The sequence below is a fragment of the Perca fluviatilis genome, chromosome 24 (assembly GCF_010015445.1).
Source record: "Perca fluviatilis chromosome 24, GENO_Pfluv_1.0, whole genome shotgun sequence".
Lineage (NCBI taxonomy): Eukaryota > Metazoa > Chordata > Actinopteri > Perciformes > Percidae > Perca > Perca fluviatilis.
The window spans coordinates 6,397,525-6,423,739 of record NC_053135.1 but is presented as its reverse complement, the minus strand read 5'-3'; the positions used below and the strand labels follow the sequence as shown (position 1 = coordinate 6,423,739).

Here is a 26,215-nt window from a genome sequence, read left to right as displayed (position 1 = left end):
GATGTAATAAGACTTAGGAGCAATCTGTCCCCCTCTTCTCATTAGGACTCTAAAGAGATCCCCCAAAGCTTAATTATTTATCTGCATTAATATCCCTTCACTTATTAATGCTAGGTGTGTGTGTGTGTGTGTGTGTGTGTGTGTGTGTGTGTTTGTGTGTGTGTGTGAAGGCCAAAGATCAGCCCTCCTTTACCTCAGCCTCCCTCCTGATTAATGGATGAGGGAGAGGAGCCCTTCATGTATTATTACTGGAGAGAGCTTGAACCTGAGAGAGAGAGAAAAAAAAAAAAAAAAAAAAAAAAAAAAAAAAAGGAGACTCAGTGAATGATAATCATCGCTTAGTATGCAAACATCACAAAACGCCCTCTGTACATTTCTGGCATTTCAATACTATGGCAGAAAGTGATGGGGTTGAGAGTTTTACAATTGAGAATTCATACTTGTTTGAGATATCTCTTTAACATTTGCCTTGCAAATCTCCTTAAATGTGACACTTGTGGCAATAAGTTGTGTCGTGCAATGAAAGAGTGGAAAACAGTGGAGTCGTTCACCATTTTGAAGCTGATGGCCACTATTCATCAGAAACTGGTTTTACTCACTCTTGTAGATTAGATGACAAGTTGAGATATTTGACATTATCGCTCTGACATTTTTACACCAGCATAAGTTATTTTTTAAGCCCTTTCAAATGAAACATTTGTTGTTGGATTTTATGGAGGAGACACGTTTCTGACATGAGCCCATTCATCCTGTCTGCATCTCCCCCGACTGATGCTTCTTCTTGTTTTGATTCCTAACCTGTGAGAACAGCTCAGTGGAAGTTTTTTCAGCTGCGTTACTCTGACATCTAGTAGACAGGCACGGTATTGCAAGGAAGAATTTGTCGCCGTGTGTGTGAGTGTGTGTGTGTGTGTGTGTGTGTGTGTGTATATACATTTTTCTTTTTCAAGAGTGTCATTGTCATTGTCACAAAATAAATATTATGTAATGTACTTGGATATGCATATGTAATTTGTGAATGCATCTTATCTGACAAAATATCCTTTGAAATCAAAATTTTACTCAAGGTATTTTTAGGTCTACTTATATTTCAATAAAATGAAACTTGATTGTTATAAAAAAAAAGTTTTAACTTAAGTGTTGTTTCTAATTTATTCATCATTTTATTATATTTATCAGATTTTTTTTATTGTGTTTCCTAATGTTGTTGTAATGTATTTCATCATCTCAAGTAAAGCACTTTGAACAGCCTCTGTGTTTGAAAATGCTATACAAATAAAGTTAGTCTAGCCTAAAGCAATATTTCATGTAATCAAAAAGTATTTAATTTATGTAGAACTTGTTTTATTTATTCATCTTTTCTTCCTATTTACTCTCCAAGTAAGTTCAAGTAAAAACATGAATATTAATTTCGATTGCAGATTGGTTGGGTTATTACTCTATATGGTGTTTTGCGTCTGCAAGACTAATAAAAAAAAACTATCATGTCCAAAGTGAAGGTCAAAATGCATATGCCACTTACACATCAGAGTCACTAGATGTCGCCAAAGTTCTACGATTGTTATTGACTTTCTGGGATTCCAGATGTGGATACTTGAGTTCAGAGGTTCACACACACACACACACACACACACACACACACACACACACACACACACACACACACACACACACACACACACACACACACACCATAGATCATCTTTATCTGTATTTAGCACCTAATTTAATGCATGTTTTGTCCAGTTGAATAAGCTCCTTGTTGTCTTTCTGGACTACTAGATCATTCCAGAACTGAGCTCCCTTTGGAAGAAACTGGTAGTCCAGAAAGCTAAGAGAATCATGGGTAATTCTGACCATGTTCTTTCTTGTAGATTCTCTTTAATGCCATCAGGGCGGCACTATCTTGCGCACTTCCACCCAACGTAAAGTTGTTTGAATTGAATTGAATTTCTACGGCGGACAGGTGAGTATCAAACCTCTGCTCACCTCACATTCTCTGCTCATGTAAACTGAAGACAACTGAAAAAATAAAAACATTAAAACGCATGTGCAGAACCAGCTTCCTGAATAAAGCCCAGAACTCTCTGTAGGCTACTGTAACACCTCTATCTCCCATATTCCCCCACTAGGTGGTAGCACAGGCATGCACCTGCAGCACTTTGCTTCCAGACAGAATCCACCCACAGCTTGACAACTTTCCTCAGACTAGCATATCTTTTCATCAGAAACATTTAGAATCCATCTGACAATGTGGGGGGATTTCATTTTAGCACAAACAGACCACATTTACCTGAAGGAAAAGAAAAAAGAAAAAACATTAGCATTAGCATTCTTGGAGTGAACATGAGCCAATAATTGAAGGAATTGAAAAAAAAAGCCACAGAGCAGAAGTCAAATCACTGCTGTGCAGATGACCATACTGGCGATTATAAATGCAGCCTTTTGTTTGTTGGTCCTCTTATATTTGTTAATATGTGTTTAGGGCTAAGACTACAAATTAGACCCAACTATTTTGGGTAACAGGTGTTTTCATTTGTATCCCTGGTACTGGCTTTTGTAAACAGTATAGGCCTATCTGTTTTATTTTTAATATCAAACTTAATGCCTTTTTTTTATTATTAAAAAAAATACCTTTTTAAAAACGCTAAACAGCTCTTTAAGTAGGCCCATCTATAGGCATGGGTAAACAAAGTACAGTGAGGTAATTCAATAAGGCTAATTAAAGAGAATTGGAAGCAAATAGTTTGCCCTGTGTTACTTACAGGAGTGTTAAAATAGGCTTCATGTCGGGCCATTCTTTTTTGTAGGCCTGTAACAAGCCAAGAATGAAGGCAAAAGCAATAAGATAAAGATAATAACTCAAACGTATAGAGCAGTTGTTTGTAAAGACTGTTTTCCATCATTTGGCGTTGTTTCATCTAATCCTTCACACAGGAAACAATAATCAAGTGAAGCGAAATATTTTTCGGTGGTAGCTATATGGTGCAGTGTACACATACTGCCATGCCTTTACTTCAGACAGCTTTTCAACGAGAGCCTCATCATAAACCACCGTGTGTGTGTGTGTGTGTGTGTGTGTGTGTGTGTGTGTGTGTGTGTGTGCGTGTGCGCGCGTGCGTGTGCGTACCTGCCGCTGAAGCAGTATATAGGCTACTCAATAAAACCGGGGCTGCGATCCGTCAGTGCATTTATCATCCTATTACGGCGACAAATCCGGCTCCCAATACATGAAAGGTAAAATGAATTACCAACGTTAAGCCGTCAATAAAGTCATTTCTGTAAATGGTGTCTCCGAGGGCCCCCGCTATTATTCAACAAGCTTTATCAGCACCTTGGAAATTACGTGGCTTGTAGCGCGGCCCCTGCTTCACTTTGATTAAGGGCCCTGCCAGGGACCGGTGACAGCGCTTTTGACTCGGGTTTTATTCAGCCCGCTCCCCGTGATGAACACCGGGCTGATCGGGCGGAATGAAGACTAATTAAAAGCTATAAATTATCTTTTGCAGCCCCTCTCAAGGAGCCTCTCTTTGCTGCGCCAGATAAGAGCAGACTGAGTGCTCATTTACCCACAATGGCGCTGCGGCTAAACAGCATATTGATACTGTCCTAATTGGAATTTAATTAAGTAGCCATGGCTTCCCACTCCGGCCTGTGGGATAAAGATTTCACTGCAGCGGTGTTAAACATCAACACGTCCCCACTTGCACGCTGTTGCTATATTATGATTGTTAATATTATTATTTCAAATCGCCAATTAGCGCCTGGAGGCAATTTGATTCTGGAGATTTTTACAAAACCACTTGGCCTATCGCCTATATCTTATAGGGACATATTCGTGCTTTCTACGCCTCATTGTGTTTCTAAAAACTTCATTCGCTTATATTTTATTTTTTTGGAAGAAATGTGTGTCTTGCTGCCAAAAGCTGGGATGTCCAAAATCTGGATGTTTAAATCAAAAAGATGGCCTAAATGCGTTACAGAGAAGATACAGAGGCGAAAGAAAGACAATAAAAGGCCAATGAAAAGAAAATACCAGTGACGGTGAAAATGACCACACAGGCCTACCTTTTTAGAGACGTTATAGCTTCATAATTACTGGGATTTGTAAGGGCACTTATCTCATTCTCTAAAATATCAACATTTTGTGCAAATATTACCTTAATTTGGGGAATATTTGACGCTAGTTAGCCAGTGAACAATATACACGAGCATATAGGTCAAAGCCTGTGAAACATAGGGTGCCATCTACATCCAAACACCTGCCTATAAACGTGCCTGCAGGTGTTAAATTAGCTTAAACTAAATCAAACTGATAATAAAATGTATTGTATTTTGTATGTATGTATATTTTATATATTTATTTTGAGTATTTTCTGCTATGGACCTTCTTTTGAGTCTGAAATAAAAATATATTATTATAAAATAAAAATTGTCATTTAATCATTTTCATATAAAAAAATTCTCCATGTAGAATAGGCTAAATTAATACTCTGTGAAACACAAAACTTGATTTTAGAATGAGTATTTCAATGAAAAAAACATATTTTCTGTCCTCTGTAACATTTATAATGGTGGCTATCCCGCTGTTGTTGTTTTTATTTTGCTGTGTATAGCCTATGTGCATGCACGTGCCCCTCACCAAAATCGATCGAACTACGCGCGGGCTATGTGTGCGCGTGTATAGTTCGCAGCGCTCCCCGAGCCCTAATTGGACGTCGTCAATTGTGACAGGGACGATCTCCGCACCTGATTGGTCTGCTGCACGTGTGTACGCGCACACGTGCTTCCGGCTGGGTGTAAGAGAAAGAAAAAAAACACACGGGGGGGAGATAACGGTTTTAGGAGAGTTTAGGAAGAGCGAATACACAGATATTATGCTGCACCGGAGAGAGGCAGGGACACTGGTTATAACGTGGAGCTGTTCACTATGCCAGGTCTCGGAAGGTTTTAGGGGACGACATGTCGCCGCTCTAGGTGATATTAAAAATTAACACAGGTATTTGTTTGTTTTATTCTAGCGAGGAGGCTTGTTTTTACATGCTGTCCGTCTAAATTGGATACCGAAGGGGGCGGGAGCGCGAGCAACAAGTGGAGTTTGGCGTGGAGAGGCCGACAATTCTCACCAGCAATGGAAGAGCAAAAGGAGCCAAACAGCAGCCGGGACTCGACCGAGGAAGAGAGCATGTCCCTGTCGCCAAACCTCCCATCCCCTCCCATGATTTTACCCCACCAGGCCGCGCAGCAGGCCCACAGAACCACGAACTTTTTCATAGACAACATCCTGCGGCCGGACTTCGGCTGCAGAAAGGAGCCGAGCTACCGCGACCGGACGCCGGGCAGAGAAAACGTCAACCCGCTTGGAGCGAGGCCGCCGCCGCACACCGGCAGCCTCTGCCTGGACTCCAACTGCAGCAGCGACAGCACCTCTTCGTCGCCCTCCTCCTCGTCGTCCACGTCCTCCTCGCCTTCGTCCAAGCAGAACTCGTTGAAACAGGGCGAACCGGCGAGCAACGGGTCCGGTAGATACGCAGACAGCCCCTCGTCAATTATGGTTGTGAGTGGCAGCAATGGAGGATCTCCGGCCATAACTAAAGAAAGCCAGCCGATGTTGTGGCCAGCTTGGGTTTACTGTACACGGTACTCGGACCGTCCCTCATCTGGTAAGGCGCTAGTAGTCCCCGAATACCGCCTGATGGGTGTTGAGTTCACTTCCCTGTCTTATAAAGTATAATTAAACTGCTTAGTGGTCTGATATTAACCTCAAAGTTATTCGTGTGAGAGGGAACTTAAGGTTGGCATATCCATTTTGTATTTGTCTGTAGTAGCCTATACTACTTCCCGGTGTGGCTTTAATTAAAACCAAAGATTTAAAAAGCCATTATAAAAGCCATTTTGAAATAAAATATCAAACAGACATTACCCAAATACAATTATTATGAATATAAAAAATAGAGTGTAGCCTACATGGGAAGCATAAGGTGTCTTAGAAACTGTTACTAATTCCCATCCTCTCTCTCACACCAACACACACAAAGACACAGAGATAGAAATATAGAAGCACATTATTGCGATAGAGTGTCTCCTATTTGTTACAGGGTATTTATTAATGGCATATACAATAAATAATCTTAAAATTCGGCATCATTTCCAATGCAATTCAATGTGCAAATTCATTCACATTGTGATTTTAACTTTTAAGTATTAATGTGTCAGTGTGCACATTTAGTTTTCGTTGGGTATAAGAACAATGATACTTCTTTTGACTTTATCTCTTCGTCAGCATAGACAGCAATGTTCACAAAAATATATATATATAAAATATATTGAAAGGTGATAATTGTGGTTAATAGCGTAGCTAAACTAGCAGTAGGCTACTCCTCTGTTCGAATTCAAATGACTTTTGCATGTATGACGAAAAGCATATAGGCTACATGGCTCAAAACACGCACAAAAATATCAATCATTTACGGTAATATTAAACAATAATTCAATCATACAAATATGAAATTGATATGACTTTTGAAATGCTGTCACCCTCACCAGCATACAATACCCTATTTTACCCAAATAAATGAAATGAAATGCTCATTTTTAAATGCAGTGTTTTAAATGGTTTCCTGGAGTGTTCAGACTTTACGTCGTTTTAAAACTAGATTAAATAAAGGTGATGCACTGGAGTGGGTCAGAATGTCCGCCATGGTTGTGCTTTTTTTTTAAGAACAAAATAATGAAAGTATAACAAAACATAATAGGCTATTATTAAAGAATATTTTTGTATTCACTCCAAATCCTGTTGCCTGTGAACCTGAATGGTTTTGTGACTGCCAGCTGATGTCAGCTGGTCCAGACGATGCATTCGGTGGTTGGTGACATCATTGGAGGGTTAAAATACATAAGCTCGATCATTTACAGCTGAAAGAAATGTTATGATATAATTACAATTATAAGAGCACAGAATGAAGTCCGAATTCCTTGTTAGTATAATTTTCTAAAAGTGATTGACCTCATCGTTTACACCTAATTATGAAGAGTAATGTAGAGGCTATGCATGTTTAAAAAAAAAAAAATGACGTAGCAGTTTACACTATAGCCTACCCCTGATGGTGATGATGTTTTTAATGGCTTTGTGCTTTTCATGGTCATGATAGTGTTAAAGTGATAAGGGATGAAAGGCAAAGGCCCTCCCGTTTAATTTGATTTTTTTTTTTTTTGCTTTCCTTGATCTACACGGCATGAGGGAGTATAGTATAACGTTTATACTGCTTTCTTTGAATCTCTCTTAAATGTGTGGTGGCTATTGTATTAAAATAACAATCATCTTAAATCGTTGGGCTCTGGCTGCACAATACATGACTGCAGCATCTTAAAATCACCGCTTTCACTCACAAATGTGGACAGTTAGATGAACCGTGTCCACATTAAGCGATCCAATGCAAATCCTGCGTCTATAGCCGTGTGACCAGATCACCGGTCCACTTTTTAACATGAGCTGTTTTTGATGCATGCATTTCGGCAACATTTATCCACAAGTCAGCACAGCCCTACAGCCATTTATGATAAAGCAATCCTGCGCCTGGATCAACGACGGATATCAGTAATTGTATCCTAAAACAGGATATGGAAGTTTGTTTTTGTTTGTTTTTTTGCAAAGAAAACGGCGGTGAAGTGGACCTGCGAAGTCTGCAATGGGACTTTTGTTAAAAGCAGCTTATTCCCTCTGAACCGTGGCAGCGGGTTGCTGCTTGTCTTGGCGAGGGATCCAGTCAGATGCCACGGGCCTGAACTAGACTTTACACAAAGGCCCGCCTGGATCTAATGTAGCCTACACCACATCCAGACACCAAAACCTCACACACGTTTATTCACACTATGAGGACAACATTTCATTCTCTCGACCATTTCCCCTTCGCAACAAACCAACTCTTAAAAACCATAAGGTGTTACATATAACGGACGTTGCCGAGCCAAAGTTAATTTGGACAGTTGTGTAATTGGACACTGCCTATATGAAGGCGTTGTGTCTTTCTCCTGCTAATTCTCTTCCACATTAGAGTAAGTCATGAACACACATATGACCTGAAGAGGCCTAAATTCACTGGCTAGGCCTATTAGTTAATAGTAGCTGATTTGTTGTTAAAGATCACGCGTCAATGTATGGCTTTGCAACCTCAATGATACATCGCTGTTGCGTGCAGGGCGGAGGAAACCGTCATTCATATTAAAATACAGCCTATTTTAATATGAATGATTAAAAACAAAATGATTCCGCCGTTTCTGTGTCTATTGATCTGTTATATGTAGGCCTACACACTGCAGTGAGTTAGCAGCGATATAGTGTGTAGTTTGAAAGGTTATAACATAATCGACATTGAATAGCTTTATGATTTGATGGTTCCTATATCCTAGTTTCAGGACGATGCCAGGCATGGTGATGTAAACGCAATGAATCGAAATTGGATCATATTATAGTGAATAAGAACCAAGCAGATAGTGGGGGAATAAAGAAATGATCGAAACTAGAGAGCATTTCCATCAGGACACTTTGGTGAGCCACATGTGATCATATGGAGCAGATAATAAGTGGCGCAATCATCATCAGGGAGACGCTCAGTCGACACGAGCAGGCGCTTTAATGGTAAATAGAGGAGGGACTTTGTGCGCCTCGTGTGTAACATTGTGCTCGTGGTCCAGCAGTAGAATAAATATTTTATTTCCATTGTTGTTTGCACGCCAGGCCCAAGGACACGGAAACTGAAAAAGAAGAAGTGCAGCACCAAGGAGGACAAGCGGCCCCGGACAGCGTTCACGGCCGAGCAGCTGCAGAGACTGAAAACCGAGTTCCAGGCCAACCGGTACATAACGGAGCAGCGGAGACAGGCCCTGGCCCAGGAACTCAACCTCAACGAGTCCCAAATCAAAATCTGGTTCCAGAATAAGAGGGCCAAGATTAAAAAGGCCACCGGTTACAAGAACGGCCTGGCCCTGCAGCTCATGGCCCAAGGACTGTACAACCATTCAACGACCACCGTGCAGGAAGACAAGGAGGACAGTGAATAAGGTGGCCCGGACATTCCCCTGCTGCTGAGGGCCGCCACCTGACTCGTTTGGCTTTTGGACACAATGGAGAGGGGGGGGGGAAATGAACTGGAAGTGGGGGAGACGCTATTTAAAAACACAGATTTCTGTTTATGGTAACAGTATACGGACATAATTATATGAATGAACGATCGTTATTAAAGTTTATATAGCCAAACAGTTATCATGTTGTATACAGTATATTTAATTTCATCTCTCATCCGGTTCCTTTTTGTCTGTCTCATTGTTTCTAGGATGTCTCATTGGCTCGATAGGTTTTTGTGGTCCCCCCATATTTGCGCCACATTTTCCTTCAACACATCAGTCCGCAGACTCAAAACAAGCCAAAGATTTTAATATGTTCACATGTAGTCTGAAATAAAGAAAGAGAACGGTAGACATGGACTACATTTTTCTTTCTTTCATTCGTTTTCAACATCGTTTTTGGTGGAAAATGTCAACACCTATTATTCAATATGACTGATCATTTGTTTAGAGGAACTTATTTTTAATACCATAATTTAAAAGAACAAGGAGAAAATGTTTTATCATAATTTTTTTTATATTATAATTTGTCACTTCAACCACAGAACTAGCGTGAACTGGCCTTCCCCATGTGCCTATATATGAACATAAAACATATAGTTCACGCAGCAATTTTAAAGGACCAACCCGTATTTTATAACAGGCTTTTAAATTCTTTCTTTATAGTAAACATACAGTATATGGATTCTTAAATGTTTTATTATTTTGTTATTTGAGATGTGGCAGAGACAAAAATATAACACACACACACACACACACACACACACACACGGGATCCCACAGTTCCTGTTTCACAGTTCATGTATCACTATAATCAGACACTGCTTGTTTCTCCATAATGGATAACATTTCACCTATTAATCTATTCTGGGCATTTACAAGATTCAACATCCCTGGTAAACTCTCACTCAGAGACTATAGGAGCCTTACTGAAATGAATCCATTTACTAAAGAAACCTGTCAGTGTACTACTCAGTTTTTCTGCTTTAGGGAGAAACATGGGATACATGTGGCCTGTTTGGCCTTATGTGACCTCAGGTTCAGGTTTGATAGAGCCTGGGTGTGAACTCTGTGACATGGCGGTGTGTGTGTGTGTGTGTGTGTGTTTACTCCAAGGTCAGTGAGAGCAGACAAAGTTAAGGGTCTCGGCATTGTCGGATTATGTGAAAGTTGTTTGTACTACGTAACTGTTATTGAATATTTAAACAAGGCACAGAAGGGGTTTTATTTATTTATTTTTTAAGGGGATGGTATAAGGGATAACACACCACATTAATATACAAACACTCACGTCATTTTAATTTTACTGGTGTGAAAAACTGTCCATTTTAATCCCCATAATCTCCAGCAATGTGGTAAAAGACATATATTTAGGAGGCTATTATAGGTCAGTTACTATGGCTGCATTTATAATTGTCATTTGCCCTCACTTTCCCTTAGGCCCACATCCAGTTCAGCTCTGACTAATATTTAATGTGTACAGAATGGGAGCAATCCTTCCCATTTTTAGACAAATATAAAGTCCCAACCCAGCCCCTGTTATCCTAAAACGTCCCTCCTAACAAGTAATTTTGCATAAAATGAGGCTTACACTTAAAAGGAAAATGACCCATAAGGTCAGGACTTATTTTGAAATCTTCTAATAACTGTGCCATGATAATATAATACAGATTTATTTTCCCTAACATATAAATAAGCCAGAAGAGAGATCTTACCTTGATTATATTGTTTATTTGGTGGGGGAAAAAATGAATGGTTTAAGGAGTAGGAGCACGTTTGAAGTGGCAGGATGTCGTCTGAACAACTCGAGGCAAACCTTTTAACACACACACACACACACACACACACACACACACACACACATACACACAACTGTGCTCCAAACCAGCAACACAGACGGACGTGATGTATATGATTTCTGTTTGTTACAACGCTTATATACAACTGATCGCGGATCGGATTATTTAATTAAGAGCTAACAAGCCTGCAGAGGTCTGCAGCTGAGGAGTTCACGGCCTCCGCGTTTCAGGCTTTTTAATTATTTCAAGTGCTGCTGCTGCTGCTGCTGCTGCTGCTGCTGCTGCTGCTGCTGCTGCGTTTGTGTTCAGCGCTGCCTATAGAGCAGAGATTTAATAAACGCACAGCATAGCGTGTTAATAATTGATTTCAATAATGCCAACCAGGGACTTGCTGTTAGTTTATATAGACAGGTTATTCGTCAGGTTTCAGATTTAATTAACGTTTCATCTTTTTAAAAGAAATGACCCTATTCATTTATTCAGCCTATTTATGAAGACTGCCTACATGTCAAGATGCCATTAAGCAACCATCAGCAGACAATACAGACAACTGTTAATGGGTGCAAAATGGAATTGTATTGAACTAAATAGTCAAGAAAAAAGCTTAAATTACAAAAAAAAATGAGTAAGCAACGGGCTTAAAAATAGGTTAAAAAAACATGATTTGGGCCATAATAAAGCTAATTATATATTTTTTTAAATAGTTCATGCATGGATTCTTGTTTTTCATGTTGAATGGCAAATAGCAGCAGAGCCAAGCTTTGGTGCAGGTGAAGTGTCTAATAAAGGCTTTCCTGCAGCATCTCTGCGGCAGCGGAAACCTCCAGGGGTCCTGGGGCTTTCCTGGGGGTCTACAGCAATATTAGGAATAATTTAAATGTCGCTATTCACAAAATGTATGAATGCATATTCATAGGATTTGATTTCAGTTTGACACAAAATCTAATATAATCTCAACATTAAAAATCTGTGGGTCTAATGTGTATTTATACGCCACAGAAACCATAAACTAGGTTTAAATGCTCTACACCACAAAGAGGGTTTTTGCCCACTTTAAAAGACACTTTAAAGTAATTGTAATGCACGTTCTTGTCTCCAGGAATTAAATAAGAGGTTCATTATGTTTAGAAAACACACACAGGCCTAATGTGTTTCTAAATCTAGTCTCTTTGGCCATCTGGCCTGCATGTGTGAACAGAGGTAAAGAGGCTGCCTGGCTCTTCACGGTCAGCTAACCCTACAGCTCTAATATTATAATGATAGTTTCATTCCCTGCTGTGAATGCGGAAGAGGATCCCATAACAATGTATTTAAAATTCATACAATTATGAAACAGCGAGAGGATTTCTCTCTCCCCCTCCCACCTTGTCATTTAGGAAGCCGAGGGTTTATCTGTAAAACAAAGAAAAGCCAGGGATCGTTTGCATAGTTAGCATAGTCTGCCTCGCAGGCACAATATGGATTTAATTTATATGCAAATGAAAGCAATAAAAGGAGAATACACACTGGAAATCTCTGCCGTTTAAAGGGGAGAGAGTTGGATTCAGAGCAGGTAGCACACATGCACAAAACCGAGCATTATCAGCCTCAACCAAGAACAATGTTATATAATATCCACAAACTGCAGCAAAGACTGCATTAGGTGTGTAACCCATGCATTACTACAGACCTGAAGTTAGGAAGAACTAAATATGATTCTTTTCATGTGGAGAGTAACATTTGAGAGGCACAAAAAGCAACAGCAGACAAACTTGTATATCACCATGTTTTTTTGGTTTTCCAGCTGTAACATTATAAGATATACGGGAGCACACAGTACACAAACTGGGGTCCCCATCATCCTGCATGCTAACCACCTGTCAATCAATAGGGGGGGGTCCATGCAAACTAGAGTGTTTATTTTGTGAGATGCTCACTGGGAAATACACGGAAGTAGAAAAGCTTTTTAAGGGAACAATCATAGCTACAGAGACAAAGACACACACACACACACACACACACACACACACACACACACACACACACACACACACACACACACACACACACACAATGAAATGCACCCATGCAGAGATATACAAGCATGTGCAGAAAGGCAGGAAAGGAGACCCTGTGCTTACACACACACACAGAGACCCATTTAACAAAACTTCTTAGATCACTACCCTGTGACGGTGGTGGTGCTAAGTAGAGAAGTTTAGAGTAATTCCTTCCCAGCTGCTGCCTCCAAAATGGGAGGATAGGGGAGAGGAGAGGAAGGGAGGGGAGGGGAGGGGAGGGAGACAGAGAGAGGTCCTCGTGTCTCTTCAACTTTTTTCCTAAAAGGACTGTAGGTGCCCAGTTGGTCCCACATCAGATTGCCCTTTGGATTTGCGACCGCGTACAAAATCGCACAATTTGCCACGCCGTGCACAAACAGAAAGCAGTCGCAAGTAAGCACGCTGCATGAAGAATAGCTATTCTTATTTATGTATTTATTCCCCGGACTAACATCTAGAAAAGTAAAGCAAGCGACATTATGTGCCTCATCCGGCTGGATGGTGCAACACAGTAATCACTTGTTTCATTAAACAATGGAATGTGTCAGCGCAGTTATTTGGGCTCAAACTGTTCAGTCAGACAGAGTACAGCTTTTATTTCCTAATCACACATTTTATTCCTTAATGTCACTTTACATGGCAGCGGTGTTGTCACCGCCCTCTCACCTTTCAGCCAATCACGAGCCTCCTGCTTCTTAACATAGCAAGCTCAAACAACTGCTACCAAATTTAGCCAGTTAGCACCTGTTAGCTTGAACAAAATGCCAAAGTAACTCTGAATCAATTATCTGTAGTATACATTTTTACGGCATAATCATTTCTTGTATGCAAAATATACGCCAAAAGGTCAGATTCCAGTGTTCTGACCAAATATGTAGTTACCGTAATAATATGAAAAAAAAGTTCCCAGCTCTGACTTGGGGATGACGAGGGAGCGTTGCTCACCACTCTGTTCAAATATTATTGGTTTGGCTGTGAACCAATGAGGGGTCAAGTCCTCTTTGCACTTGGCTTGGAATAACATTTGCAGTGTGTGAGGGCAGCATGCATGTCAGACCAATCAGCAGAATGATTTTCAAACCATTTAACACCGAGTGTTTGCAGGAGTACACAGATCAGTTCTCACCATGGGGAAGTTTACTCATGACTTATTGTGGGCTGTCAACTGGTCTATCTCCGACACGCACACACTCACACGCGTGCGCGCGCGCGCACCACACACACACACACACACACACACACACACACACACACACACACACACACACACACACACACACACACACAGACAAAGGTGGTATTGAGAGGGTACCTCCCACAATGCAGCTGAGCGTCCAGGGGGCTCTCTGCTCCAACAGCCGTGATCTCACCGAGCTAAATCCAGATTACATGGAGGATATACACAGCGCCACTTGTTTACTCTGCCCGACAGGGGGTGATTTGAGGGGGTGGGGTGTGGAGAGGGTTGAGGGGGGCATCACTAACATACTGTATGTAATGCAAACTGACTTGTTCAGGCCAAAAAGAGAGAACTTTTGAATTTGTGTAAAAGAAATGAACTACATAAAAAACAAAGGTCTATGAATATGAAGATGCTTTTTTTGTATTATAAAGTCAAAAATAAAACCCATCCCTCTCTCCTCCCAAACCCGTCCCTACAACCTTGAGTTGAATAATTATTCATTTCTTACTCACTGTAACTTGTATTCTTTATTCTTTTATTGTTGTATTTGTATATTATTCTTTTTTATTTTCATCATGACCGTTTTAACTGCTCTTTACTGTTTCACATAAAGCACTTTGAATTGCCTTGTTGCTGAAAGGTGCTGTAGAAATAAAGCTGCCTTGCCTTGCAGCCTCAGCCTGTCAGTCAGTCCCCAGGGCAGATAAACCACATTTTGTGCCTGCTTGTCAGGAAGTGTACATCAACAGCACCGTGACCGCTTTCACCTCGCCGTTAATATCTCTCAAATGTTGGTCGCAAAATGCGCAGTCTGGAGCCCTGCATATACTTTGGTACAAGTAGGCCTAAAGGTCCTGCATTCATACCTTAAGTCATGTAAAAGTACAAAAGTATCAGCATCAAAACATTGTGCAGAACAGCGCATTTCCGAATAATTAATGTTATCTATTGGACTACAATCTATAGAATTATGCCCTTATGATTTTAATATTGCAACTGGTAAAGGTGGGGCTAATTGTTTCATTTAAAATAATAATATATGATCTCCTATTTGTTGATAATATTTTGTATTTGTAACTTAAATCTAGAGCTGGGCAATATATCGATATTGTATCGATATCGTGATATGAGGCTAGATATTGTCTTAGATTTGGGATATCGTAATATGACTTAAGTGTTGTCTTTAAAGGCTGCATTACAGTAAAGTGATGTCATTTTCTGAAGTTACCAGACTGTTTTAACTGTTCTATCATTTGCCTTTACCCACTTAGTCATTATATCCACATTACAGATGATTATTTATCAAAAATCCCATTGTGTAAATATTTTGTGAAAGCACTAATAGTCAACTACAACACTACAATATTGTTGCGGTATCGATATTGAGGTATTTGGTCAAAAATATCGCAATATTTGATTTTCTCCATATCGCCCAGCCCTACTTAAATCTGTAACGTAACTTGTAACTCAATTTATCAAAAAAATGTAGTTGAGTAAAAAGTACAATATTTCCCTTTGAAACGTAGTGGAGAAGAAGTATAACGTAACATAAAAAGTACCTCAAAATTGTACTCAAGTACTTCACACCAGTGGTTTTTAGTCTGTTTTTCGTATTAAGAAGCACTGGAGTTACATAAATCAAATTAAAATCAATGTCATATAAGGATGAAAACATTTTTGGGTCCCTGTGAACTCAAACTTCCTCCGCCAACTCCAGAAAGTAAGGATGTAATTTTCCAATATATAGCGTGCTACTGAGAAGGCGGTGCAGTTGAGGAGAGTTATACCGCTCTAATTAAAAAGCAAGCGTCAGGAAATGACAGTGCGTCTCCAGCCACAGCTATGTGGAAGACAACACTTCAATCCAAGCTGCTGGCGACGTGTTTTTTTAATCTGCTTCGTCTGTGTCAAAAGAAGTCATCACACGCAGCGCAACAATCAGTGTGAGACATAGGATTGCAAAAAACAACATGGAGGTGCAGAAGTACAAGGGAAAGATATGTGAATTTGAATTATTGTCATGAGAATTATCCCTAAAAAAGAAAAGAAAAGAAAAACAAAGGACATTATGAATGTAAATGACCATACAATGATGTGTTCGATGTAGGCCCACATCTATAACTAATTCTCACGGTGAGTTGGCCTGCGCGCACGCATGCACGCACGCACACGCACACACACACACACACACACACACACACACACACACACACACACACACACACACACACACACACACACACACACACACAGTGAGAACAAAGGCAAGGACACCTGGGATTCCCCTGTTGTATGGGTGGTCACATGCACCTCTGTCTCTTCTTCATGCCTTCCACATGTGGAAGCACTTTATCTTCCCACTGCCTCTGTCACTTTTTCTCTCTTCTACTCTGTCTGTGTGTGTGTGTGTGTGTGTGTGTGTGTGTGTGTGTGTGTGTGTGTGTGTGTGTGTGTGTGTGTGTACCACTACACTTGAGGAAACCAAAAACTGTGAAGAAGATGGTCATTGATGAGAATTTAACTTACTCCCATCTGCCGTGCATTGCTGTTAAGGCAATGCGCGGCATTTTTGTCATGTCGGTCAACTCGGGCCGCATAGTGATGAGAACATACAGACACCACAACCACCCATGTCCACTTTAGTATGTAGCTCTGTGTTGAGTGACAACGCGCCGCTAGCTTTGACCTGTTTGCTGATTTAGTATGTTATTTGAGTTAGTTAGTTTGAAATTATTATTTGTGGCCTCATTTTGAATCATTTAAAAAAAAAAAAGAAAAAAAAAGAAAAAACAATGGCTGGTTGTCTGTCTGGTTGCTACCCTCTCAGCCTCTTCTCACACTTCAAAAGCGGATGCGCTTGTGCAGAGCTCCCTCTCCTCCTTGTCCCGTGCCGCGTCTTTCATCGCGGCGGCGCGGAGGTGATGCAGGGAAGCCATTAGTCATATTCAATTTACATACGGCTGTCATGGCCTCCTCCAGGCTGAGCGCTGATGTCATCCGTGCGTGGGGGCCCTCTGTGGCCACCCGGCATATGGGAAGACTTTTCGCTGTCAGGTGTGTGTGCGTGTGTGTGTGTGAATGAATACGTTTTTGTTGAGACATCTGTACATAGATCCTTAAGTTTAGTTTTGACTGTAATAAGTGTATTATTTAGTCAGACCTATACTTATTAAAAAGACAACATTTAGGTTGTATTTATTTTCTGAAGTAATATGTTAGTGTCTCCCAAGGGGTATGAATTTTTGGTACCGTTCGACAGTGTCATTATATTTGATTTTGGGGGTCAACGTTGCCGGCTCATACTTGGCCCTATGGACCATTTCAGGTCCCAGTACTACCCGGTGCTGTGAGTTTTGACAGTCTGGTCTTTTGCCATCACTAGAATCTGCACCCATGAAAGGGAAACAGCTAACACTAAGTTGGCAAGCTAGGCTAACTACAGCTAGCTTCTACTTCTACCGAGTAACTAGCTTCCATTTTCCACCTGATGTGTGATACTCACACACGTGTGCACACACACACACACACACACACACACACACAGAGCAGTGGGAAGGAGGGTGGCCGAATGCTTAGCTCTTCCTTACAGAAATATTACCTTAAATATGGCTCTGAACTCCACCAGAGGTCAAGAGCTGGCAGTCCATTTTGCAGTCGGCTGCTCGGAGAAAGCCGCAAAGCTCGTGAGTATTATAGCGAAGAGACACTGGCGGGCGTCCAGAGGAGGAAGTCTAAGTTATTTATGAAGCCTCACTTGACAAAAGACAGTAAAGCTTCCCATAGTCTGGCTGCTGCACCTATGACAATTTATCCAATTTGCTGCATGAGAGCAATTGATTTAGTGGACAATTAGGTAAATTCATGTATAAGCATAATATGATTTTATGATTTTTTATATTTATATGCACGCACACACACACACACACACACAAAGGCCAGATGTTCAGGTTACCAGGGTAACTCATCTCTGGATCTGGGCAGCAGAATGCGAGACCGTGAATAACTGTTTTAACACACAGCCGTCACAATGTGTGGTCTGTTACATACCATCTAAAGCATAACTCTGTGTATGTCTGTCCATCTGGATGTGTGTGTGTGTGTGTGTGTGTGTGTGTGTGTGTGTGTGTGTGTGTGTGTGTGTGTGTGTGTGTGTGTGTGTGTGTGCGTGCTTTTGACATCGGTCTCTCAGTGTGCATGTGTTTCATCTTCATCATCCTGTATTGCCGTCATGTATGTGTGTGTGTGTGTGTGTGTGTGTGTGCATCCATTATGCAATGAAGCCCCTTTGCAGTTATGATTTCAGATAATATTACTGAAGCAGTGTTGTCCATGGTGACACCACACACATCATGCATGTATACGTGTTTAAGTTATAAAGTTATATTTTTATCTCTTAAAATTTACACAATAAAGCAGCAAATGCATTTATGTTATTACACGTAAGGAGCGGTTCATCTGTTAATTTTGGAGGTTCTGAATCATGCATAAAAGTTAGCGGGGTAACGCAATGCTACTATCTGTTTATGTCTGAAAAATCTGAATTTGGATTTCTGGCAGATGTGGGCAGGGCCTACACAGGAAGTACAGTAGTTAAAGTAGATAGACTTGTACTGCCATTTACACTCCCCACATGTATCCTACATGCATAAGTTGAACTTCTTACGTGATATACAAAACATAATATTCAAATAAGGTAAAAAAAGCTTTTCTGAAAAAAATCTGAAAAACTTTCTTGGTCATTTTGCATGCAATTTTGAGACGGCCCCTAACTTCAGCTTGTCAGTTTCACAGTGCCAGGCCTCAATACGATGAGGTTAAAATAACACCTGTGGAACATCAGTCAGCTTTCTTCTACACTGTCCAACAAATCTGGTGATAACTGATGAAACGGTATAGAGGACGAACTCACAGAATGTCTGAATATCAAACTCCAAATGATCTAGCATTTTAATTGATTAGGCTAAGTAATTACTTATGTCAGACATTGCTGATCTTATTGGCCAACATAAGCCATTCACAAGTTGATTTTTAAGTGTAAAATGACATTTGACAAAATGTAGGTAATCCTTGTTACATGTATGTGAAAAAATTTTTTTCGGTTGGGCTCTAGCTTCTTTTAACATCTGAAGAGGCCTGTTTAAGCTAAAATCTGCCACTGTAAAATGTTGATAATGTTGTCATGTAATATTGGAATGCTAATCTCAACCGCTACTCAAATACACAGCCAAATGATACAGTGTCTTTGGTGTGGTAATGAATCATCTGTAGTTGGATAATTTTTTAAACCACAAAATGAGTCTTCAGTGTTGCAGTGTTTTGGTGTAAGGAGCACTCATTTGTAGGGCTGCGCTCGATTGAAGAAATTCTTAGTCGACTAACACTCATTCAATTGTATCGACTAATCGATTAGTTGATTTAATCGACAGATCTGTAAATCTGTAAATTCTCCGCAAAGAGTCATGCAAAAGCACCACTTTAATTCTTGTGTTTACCAGAGATGTGCTCGTACGTTTCTTGGAAATAAGTCGTTCAGCATGAAAAAAGCATAAAACATGACTAATCGACTAAAGAAATCTAAGTTGACTAAGACCAAAACGACCGATTAGTCGACTAATCGACTAAGAGGGAGCAGCCCTACTCATTTGTATTTCTTGTTGTGCGTCTTTGCTTCCCCACCTCTTGCTAACAGGTGGGAGGCTGAACACCTGCATGTTGAGCAGCGTCGAATCAAAAGGGTGAAAGTTCAGACGTGGAAGACGTGTGTATGTGAAAGATGTCCCTACGAACACAATGTCCAAGAAGTTACAACACAAAAAAATATTACATTTTAAACTTCAGGGGTTGGGGGGGGGGGCATTCTCGAGCCGCTCAGATCCAAACGTCAACTAAATGTGTTTCAATTCTCGCCCCAGCCCGCTTCTGTGCGCTGAACTCAGCGTTCCAGATAACATCAGGAGCAGATGGCTGCGAGGGCAAAAACAACCATCGGAGAGAAACCCGGGAATGAGCGAGAAGGGAGAAAAGAGAGGAGCAGAAGGGAGCTCGAGTCCTGTACTTCCCGTCAAAACGTGGAGATGAAGCGCAGATGTTTGTGGACAGAAGATGAGCCGACGCTAACAGCTGCTCGGGGATCAGATTTGTGTCAGTGCGTGGAAGGACCTCCTGCAATGCTATTATATGCTAGGAACCAGACGCACACAGACACAAAACTGAGTATGACTTTAGAGTGATTTTTAAGCCCAAACATTCGCTGAAGTGCCCTTGAGCAACACTCTAAAAGAACAAACCGATAAAGGATATTTTGTTTCAGTTGTTACAAGTTAGAAAAATCTAATCAAATGTCTACAAGAAAAAAAAAGTTATTATTATGGTTTATGTTAGCAACGGATTGTTAAACTGCTCATCGCTGCCACCCACACAGTAAGAGGCTGGCCCGGAAAGAATGACAACAATACTCAGAGGCTTCCTAATAACTAAATGCAGTGCCAGCAGAGGAACGGGACCCCAGTGTTATGACAAGCGTGTTGTAAATAACCATCAAAGGCTCATTTAAATGCCAGCCATTTTTGGTTGGTGGATGGGAATCTGAGCTTGTACACGCGTGCGTGTGTGTACATGGCTCTCCCCCACGTCTCCACAGGCGTTCACAAATACAGACTTCAGAGCAGTGTGACGCTGCTCTATCATGCCATGTGTAAGAATAGCATTCTTTGTTACGCCTTTTCTTTGTGTAACTCAAAAGGGGGGGGGGGGAGACGGACGAGCACAGCCTGCCAAAGAAGGACATGTGATACCGGTAAGCATGTCAGTGTGGGGGGTTTGTATTTATAATCAAGCCAAGTCAGATCCTTCACTTAAGTTCAAAATATACTTAAGTAAAAGCATTATCAGCAATTATTACTCATTCTGCAGAAATACATCCCTATATATATATATATATATATATATATATATATATATATATATATATATATATATATATATATATATATATATATACATATATATATATATATATATATATATGTGTGTATATTATAGATATTACTATAGATTGTTGATGCTGATAAATCAGTGCATACTGTGAGAAAGGTAGTTTAGTCCAGTGTGTACCATCCTAGGGGTCGGGCCCCTCCAAAGGGCCACAAAATAAATCTGAGGGGTCGAGATGGGGGGTAAGAGAGAAGGGGAAAAAAGCTGTTTCAAGTTTTGCTGCACCCATTTGTATTCATTTTCTGTACTGAAGTTATTACGGCTGTCTGATAAATGACGTCGACTACAAGCAGTGGAATAAGTTATTATTTGTCTCTGAAATGTAGCAGAGTTGAAGTATAAAGTAGCATTAAATAGATATACTCACGTAGTACCTCAAAATTGTACATGTACTGCAATTTCTTACAGTACTTGAGTAAATGTACTTTCCACTGGTCAAGTTAAGCAAAGCTGAGTAAAATATTATAGTTATTTTGAGCGTATTATCGTTATTACATTTTGGCTTTGTATACGACAGCTGCCTGTCATTGAACATAAATAAATAAATAAAAAGTCAAATTAAAGTGAAAATGGAAAAAAAAAAAAATATATATATATATTTAAAGATAATTTTTTGGGCATTTTAGGCCTTTATTTGACAGGACAGCGGAAGACATGAAAGGGGAGACATGCAGCAAAGGGCCGCAGGTCGGAGTCAAACCCGGGCCCGCTGCGTCTAGGAGTAAACCTCTATGTATGGGCGCCCGCTCTACCAACTGAGCTATCTGGGCACCCCTGAATTTGATTTTTAACATGATAATAATAATAACACGTGTTGATATTAGTCATAATATTGAATAGAAGTTTGTCGGTGGGTGTTGATGGGGAGCTAAGCCGTAATGGATCACTGGCATGTGAAGAGCAGCCTAGTCACGTTCACAGTCAGTCGGCCAAACGTCTTCATGGTGGAAACTTTGTTCTGATTTCACAAATGATATAATAATAATAATAATAATAATAGCATGCAAGGCTACATTTGAAGCCACATTTTGCATTTGTTTTCTTTTTCTGCAAAGATATTTTCTTGGTTGGATCTGTATTTGAAGACAGATGTGAAAAGCCAGAGTTTTTCATTATAGTGTTAAGTCAGGCCACATTTTGCCTTCTTTGAAGTTTCACTGACTTTTGATGGAGCCGAGTCACAGATCTGTGGAGGAAGGCAAGCAGGGCAATCTTGTTATCTAAAAAGTGGGGTTAGGAGGCTCAACCTATGTTGATTTTATAAACCTTTTTCATTTTTCTCTCATCGTTTCTCATCTACACTAACACCAGCAATGAATCCGCTCTGAGTGAAGAGTAATAAGTCAGGCAGTAAAAAGTAAAAAGTAAACTTTTACTTAATAAAGTAAAGCTGACAGCCTTGCAACTCATCGCATGGTCAGAATATTCACACAATTGACCACATGCTGTATATTCATGCTTGTAGAATATGTGTGAACATTTCCAAAGATTAGTATTCTTGATTATTTTCTTAGAATAAAAAATGGCCAATTTTGCAATTGGTGAAAAGAAGAAATCCCCACTAGTGCTCTTCTACATATACACAAACACAACTAATTCTCTTTGCTATTTCCTCTCGAACCAAATCGACTGTTATCTTTGCAAACTCCTTAAGCTGCTCAATGGGAAGAGCTGGCTGATTGTTTTTTTTTTTCCATTAAGTAATATTACTGCTACACATATAGCCACAGGTCGATGCAGCGCTCATTATGGCTGCGGGCTGATAATAATTAACCACTAATGTGTGTAGAAACAGGCCCCTGATGGGCTGATGGGAAAGCGAGGCGCTCCCCGAGGAGACCGACACAGCAGCTCGCTTCCACACTGCTTATTTGGCTCCTTCACCTTCACAAAGAAACCCAAATAGGCCCCACAGACTCCAAACGAGATTAAGCTGATGAATTAAGCAGGGGAGTAATTGGGGGTGAATGCATTTGTGGTACTCTCTATAGTCTTGTATACACTCAACTGAAAATACAACAAAAGCTGGTTGATTAGTATGAAAACGTGAATTTCTAATCATTTTTGCATGAAGAAGTGCTGTCTCGTAAACAGTTGAAAATTATTTTTGTAACCAAAACAAATATCACTCAACCATTATTATAATAAGACGCCCATCATAAAGTGTTCCTAAGTTGCATCTAATGTCTTTATTAATGTTATTAAATCATTCACTAATGCTGTATAGGTGGATATTAGTAAGAACTCATTTTGAGTTGCCAGCTTCTGAAAAAGGTCATTAACAGTCAAGTCAATAAAGCCATCATATCTGCAGTTATAAGTATTAATATGTCATTAATAAAGGCTAACAACAATCCAGTCATCCTTTAAATCTGCTAATAAAGTCATTAGGTTTCCTCCTTTTCTAATAAGCCATGGAGTCTGCAATCATAAATGTTATCTTATTGATCAAGTCGACATTAAGAAAAGCTTTTAAAAGTGTTTCTGACTGTCTCATAAGCTATTAGCAAAAGTTAAGTCATCTTAATAAGTCATCAATAAAGTGCTCTTTCACTTATCTAAGTCTGGAGAAGAGTATGCCATTGTAAATGTTTATAAGTCATTCATGAATTAATTTGGGTAACTAATTACAACCTATACACCCTTATTAGCATGCCTTATTAGAAAGTGGTACCAAAATCACATACGCCTCTGAAATGATGATATGAAATATTATTTGCAGTGTAGAAGGAAGGAATGTTGAATAAGACAACAGTGACTTTGTCCATATATGGACTCTAAGTAGAGAAGAACCAGAAATGAAATGAGAGGCAGTTGGTTAAAAACACCAAAAACCTGATTCCCTGAAGGGGAAGTCTGGGAAGCCAGATGTTCATGAGCCTCACGCTCACTGGAGTGCATGTCTGAGTACCAGTGTGCCTTAATCTGTGTGTGTGTGTGTGTGTGTGTGTTTGTGTGTGTGTGTGTTAGAGAGAAAGAGAGGCGTTCCCTGATGTCCTGGCCAGATGTTGCTGATCCCTGCCACTCCACAGAGAAAAGTTTATACCCCGCTTTACAGAATTAGGAGAGACCACTGGGACGAGGAAGTCAGTCCCACTGGACAAATTTGGTTAGCCTTTAAAAGAAAATCAGAATCTTCTTTTTTTTTTTTTTTTTATGTGTGGTTTTTGATTTGACTAAATTTCAAATATGACTTCTCTTTAAAAACATAAAATGCTAACGGCTTAGGGTTTTGATCATTTAATGAAGTATTTTTGAGCCAATGAAGCCGTAAGAGCCATAATAAGAACAAATATGAAAATACATGTTGTAATAGAAAACATTACTGTACAATATAAAAAATGTTGAAGTTCTGGAAAATGAAATTGTTATTGCTAATGTTAATGTTATAGTAGTCTCGCATTGCCAGATCTTCCTCCACAGCGCTGCAGAGGAAGGTCTGGCGAGTCCACACAGCATTCCGGGATGCTCAATGGTGTTTTTTGCCCCAACTGCTCCTTCCAGGCAGCGCTGCGACCGCTGCCTCCAAGGCACCTAACCCTAACCTTAACCCTAACCCTAACCCTAACCCTAACCATAACCCTAACCATAACCCTAACCATAACCAAAACCCAGTCCTTCCAGAAAAACGCGGAGTTTTTTTGTGATTGTTGCGGGCAAAAATCCTTGATTATGCGGCACGTTTTCTTAAAAAATGCGATGGAATATGCGGGATATTTATGCAGTTTAATGCAATAAAATTGCGGGAACTTGCAAAAACTGCGGTTTGATGAAAAAGTGATTCCCCCAACACCCTGCTTTTTTAAAACTTAATTTCCAAAAATAGTTTACAGATATTCAGTCATTGCAATAAGTAAACAAATAAGATACAAAAATATATACAAATAATATATTAAAGTAAAAATAAAAGTAATAGTCTAAACAAAGGGAAATAAAAGATACAAAAGAGACAGACTTTCAAAAATCGTTAATAATATAGACAGCAGGAGCACTTAAACAAAGAAAAATCAGATATTAAGATAGCTTTCTTATTGGATACCAACTTAAGAGACTCAAAGTACATGTCAAATTCAACCTCCAACACCTGCTTTTCGATGATGTTCACGTCGCGTAATTAAGTCACTTCATAACGTCACTTCATAACGTTCCCATGACAACAGGGGACAATGGCTGCTCTTGTGTGAAGTAAACGCAAATTTTTTTCAACTTTCTGCTAAGATATATGTGACTTTTTTGCAACGAAAATGCGGGGATTATGAAATCATGCAAGCACCGCATATTTTGTGCGGAAATCGGCAATTTATGCGGCATATTTGAAAAAATGCAGCCCATGGATCTGAAGAGCAGTTAGTCCTCATAAATCTACCGGAGTTTAAAATGCAAACACAAAGAAAGCGGAAGGCGACGGACATCTGGCGGAGCAATCCGTAAATGAATCGTCGTCGATATAGACTAATGATATAGTAGTCAAAAGTTTTTTTTAAAGGGGTACTCCAACTATCTTATACTTTTAGATCAGTTTAGTGGTCATTAGGAGTACTACTCTGCCTCATTTAACATGTTCTGTGGCTCTCACTTTCTAAAGTTTGAGAAAACACCTGAGTGATGTCATCAGGGGTAACAATGACTAGGCCTGGTGCATGTGCTCGTGCTCGTGCTCGTCCGAGAGGGAAAGCTGCAGGAGGAGGACTCACTCTACTTCAAATTCTGGCGTTTTTTTGTTGTTGTTGCATACTGCCTACCCCAGCTTTAACATACAGCAGAGCAGCCAGCAGGTGATTGTTGGAATAGTATTTTCTCCGTGGAATCGTTATCTAGTCAATAATAATCAATTAATGACACAATGAACCTTGAGAACCTTGATCGCTCTGCCAGATCCACGCTTTGTTTAAGGTGAAGCCTTCTCCCGCCGGCAAATGTTTCCCCCTCCATTTAAGAGATATGCTCCTCCCTCTGCGCTTGACCTCACTTCACGCCGGACTCTGCCCCCCGGCAGTATAAAAAAGGAGCGCACCCATTCATTCTGCACAAAGTTAAAAAAATAAATAAATAAAGTCACTATCACTGACTACACTGTT

At 40.1% G+C, this 26,215-nt stretch overlaps 2 protein-coding genes across 3 annotated transcripts in view; one reads left to right on the top strand and one right to left on the bottom strand.

The window, feature by feature from the left end:
• Positions 1-249: 249 nt before the first annotated feature.
• The window catches only part of c24h8orf74 (chromosome 24 C8orf74 homolog), a 137,892-nt gene continuing 111,926 nt past the window's right edge, over positions 250-26,215 (bottom strand). The window contains exon 6 of the mRNA XM_039792896.1: positions 250-265. The gene's annotated coding sequence lies outside the window, so the exon portion shown is untranslated. The remainder of the gene's footprint in view (positions 266-26,215) is intronic.
• LOC120554185 (homeobox protein engrailed-1-B-like) lies at positions 4,834-9,496 on the top strand. 2 transcript variants are annotated; one of them, XM_039792894.1, is made up of 2 exons: positions 4,834-5,663; positions 8,738-9,496. In XM_039792894.1, the coding sequence occupies exons 1-2, from the start codon at positions 5,132-5,134 to the stop codon at positions 9,058-9,060; spliced, it is 855 nt and encodes a 284-aa protein (XP_039648828.1). In that variant the 5' UTR covers positions 4,834-5,131; the 3' UTR covers positions 9,061-9,496. The 2 variants fall into 2 exon arrangements, with proteins under 2 accessions (XP_039648828.1, XP_039648826.1); XM_039792892.1 differs by having other exon boundaries at positions 8,726-9,496.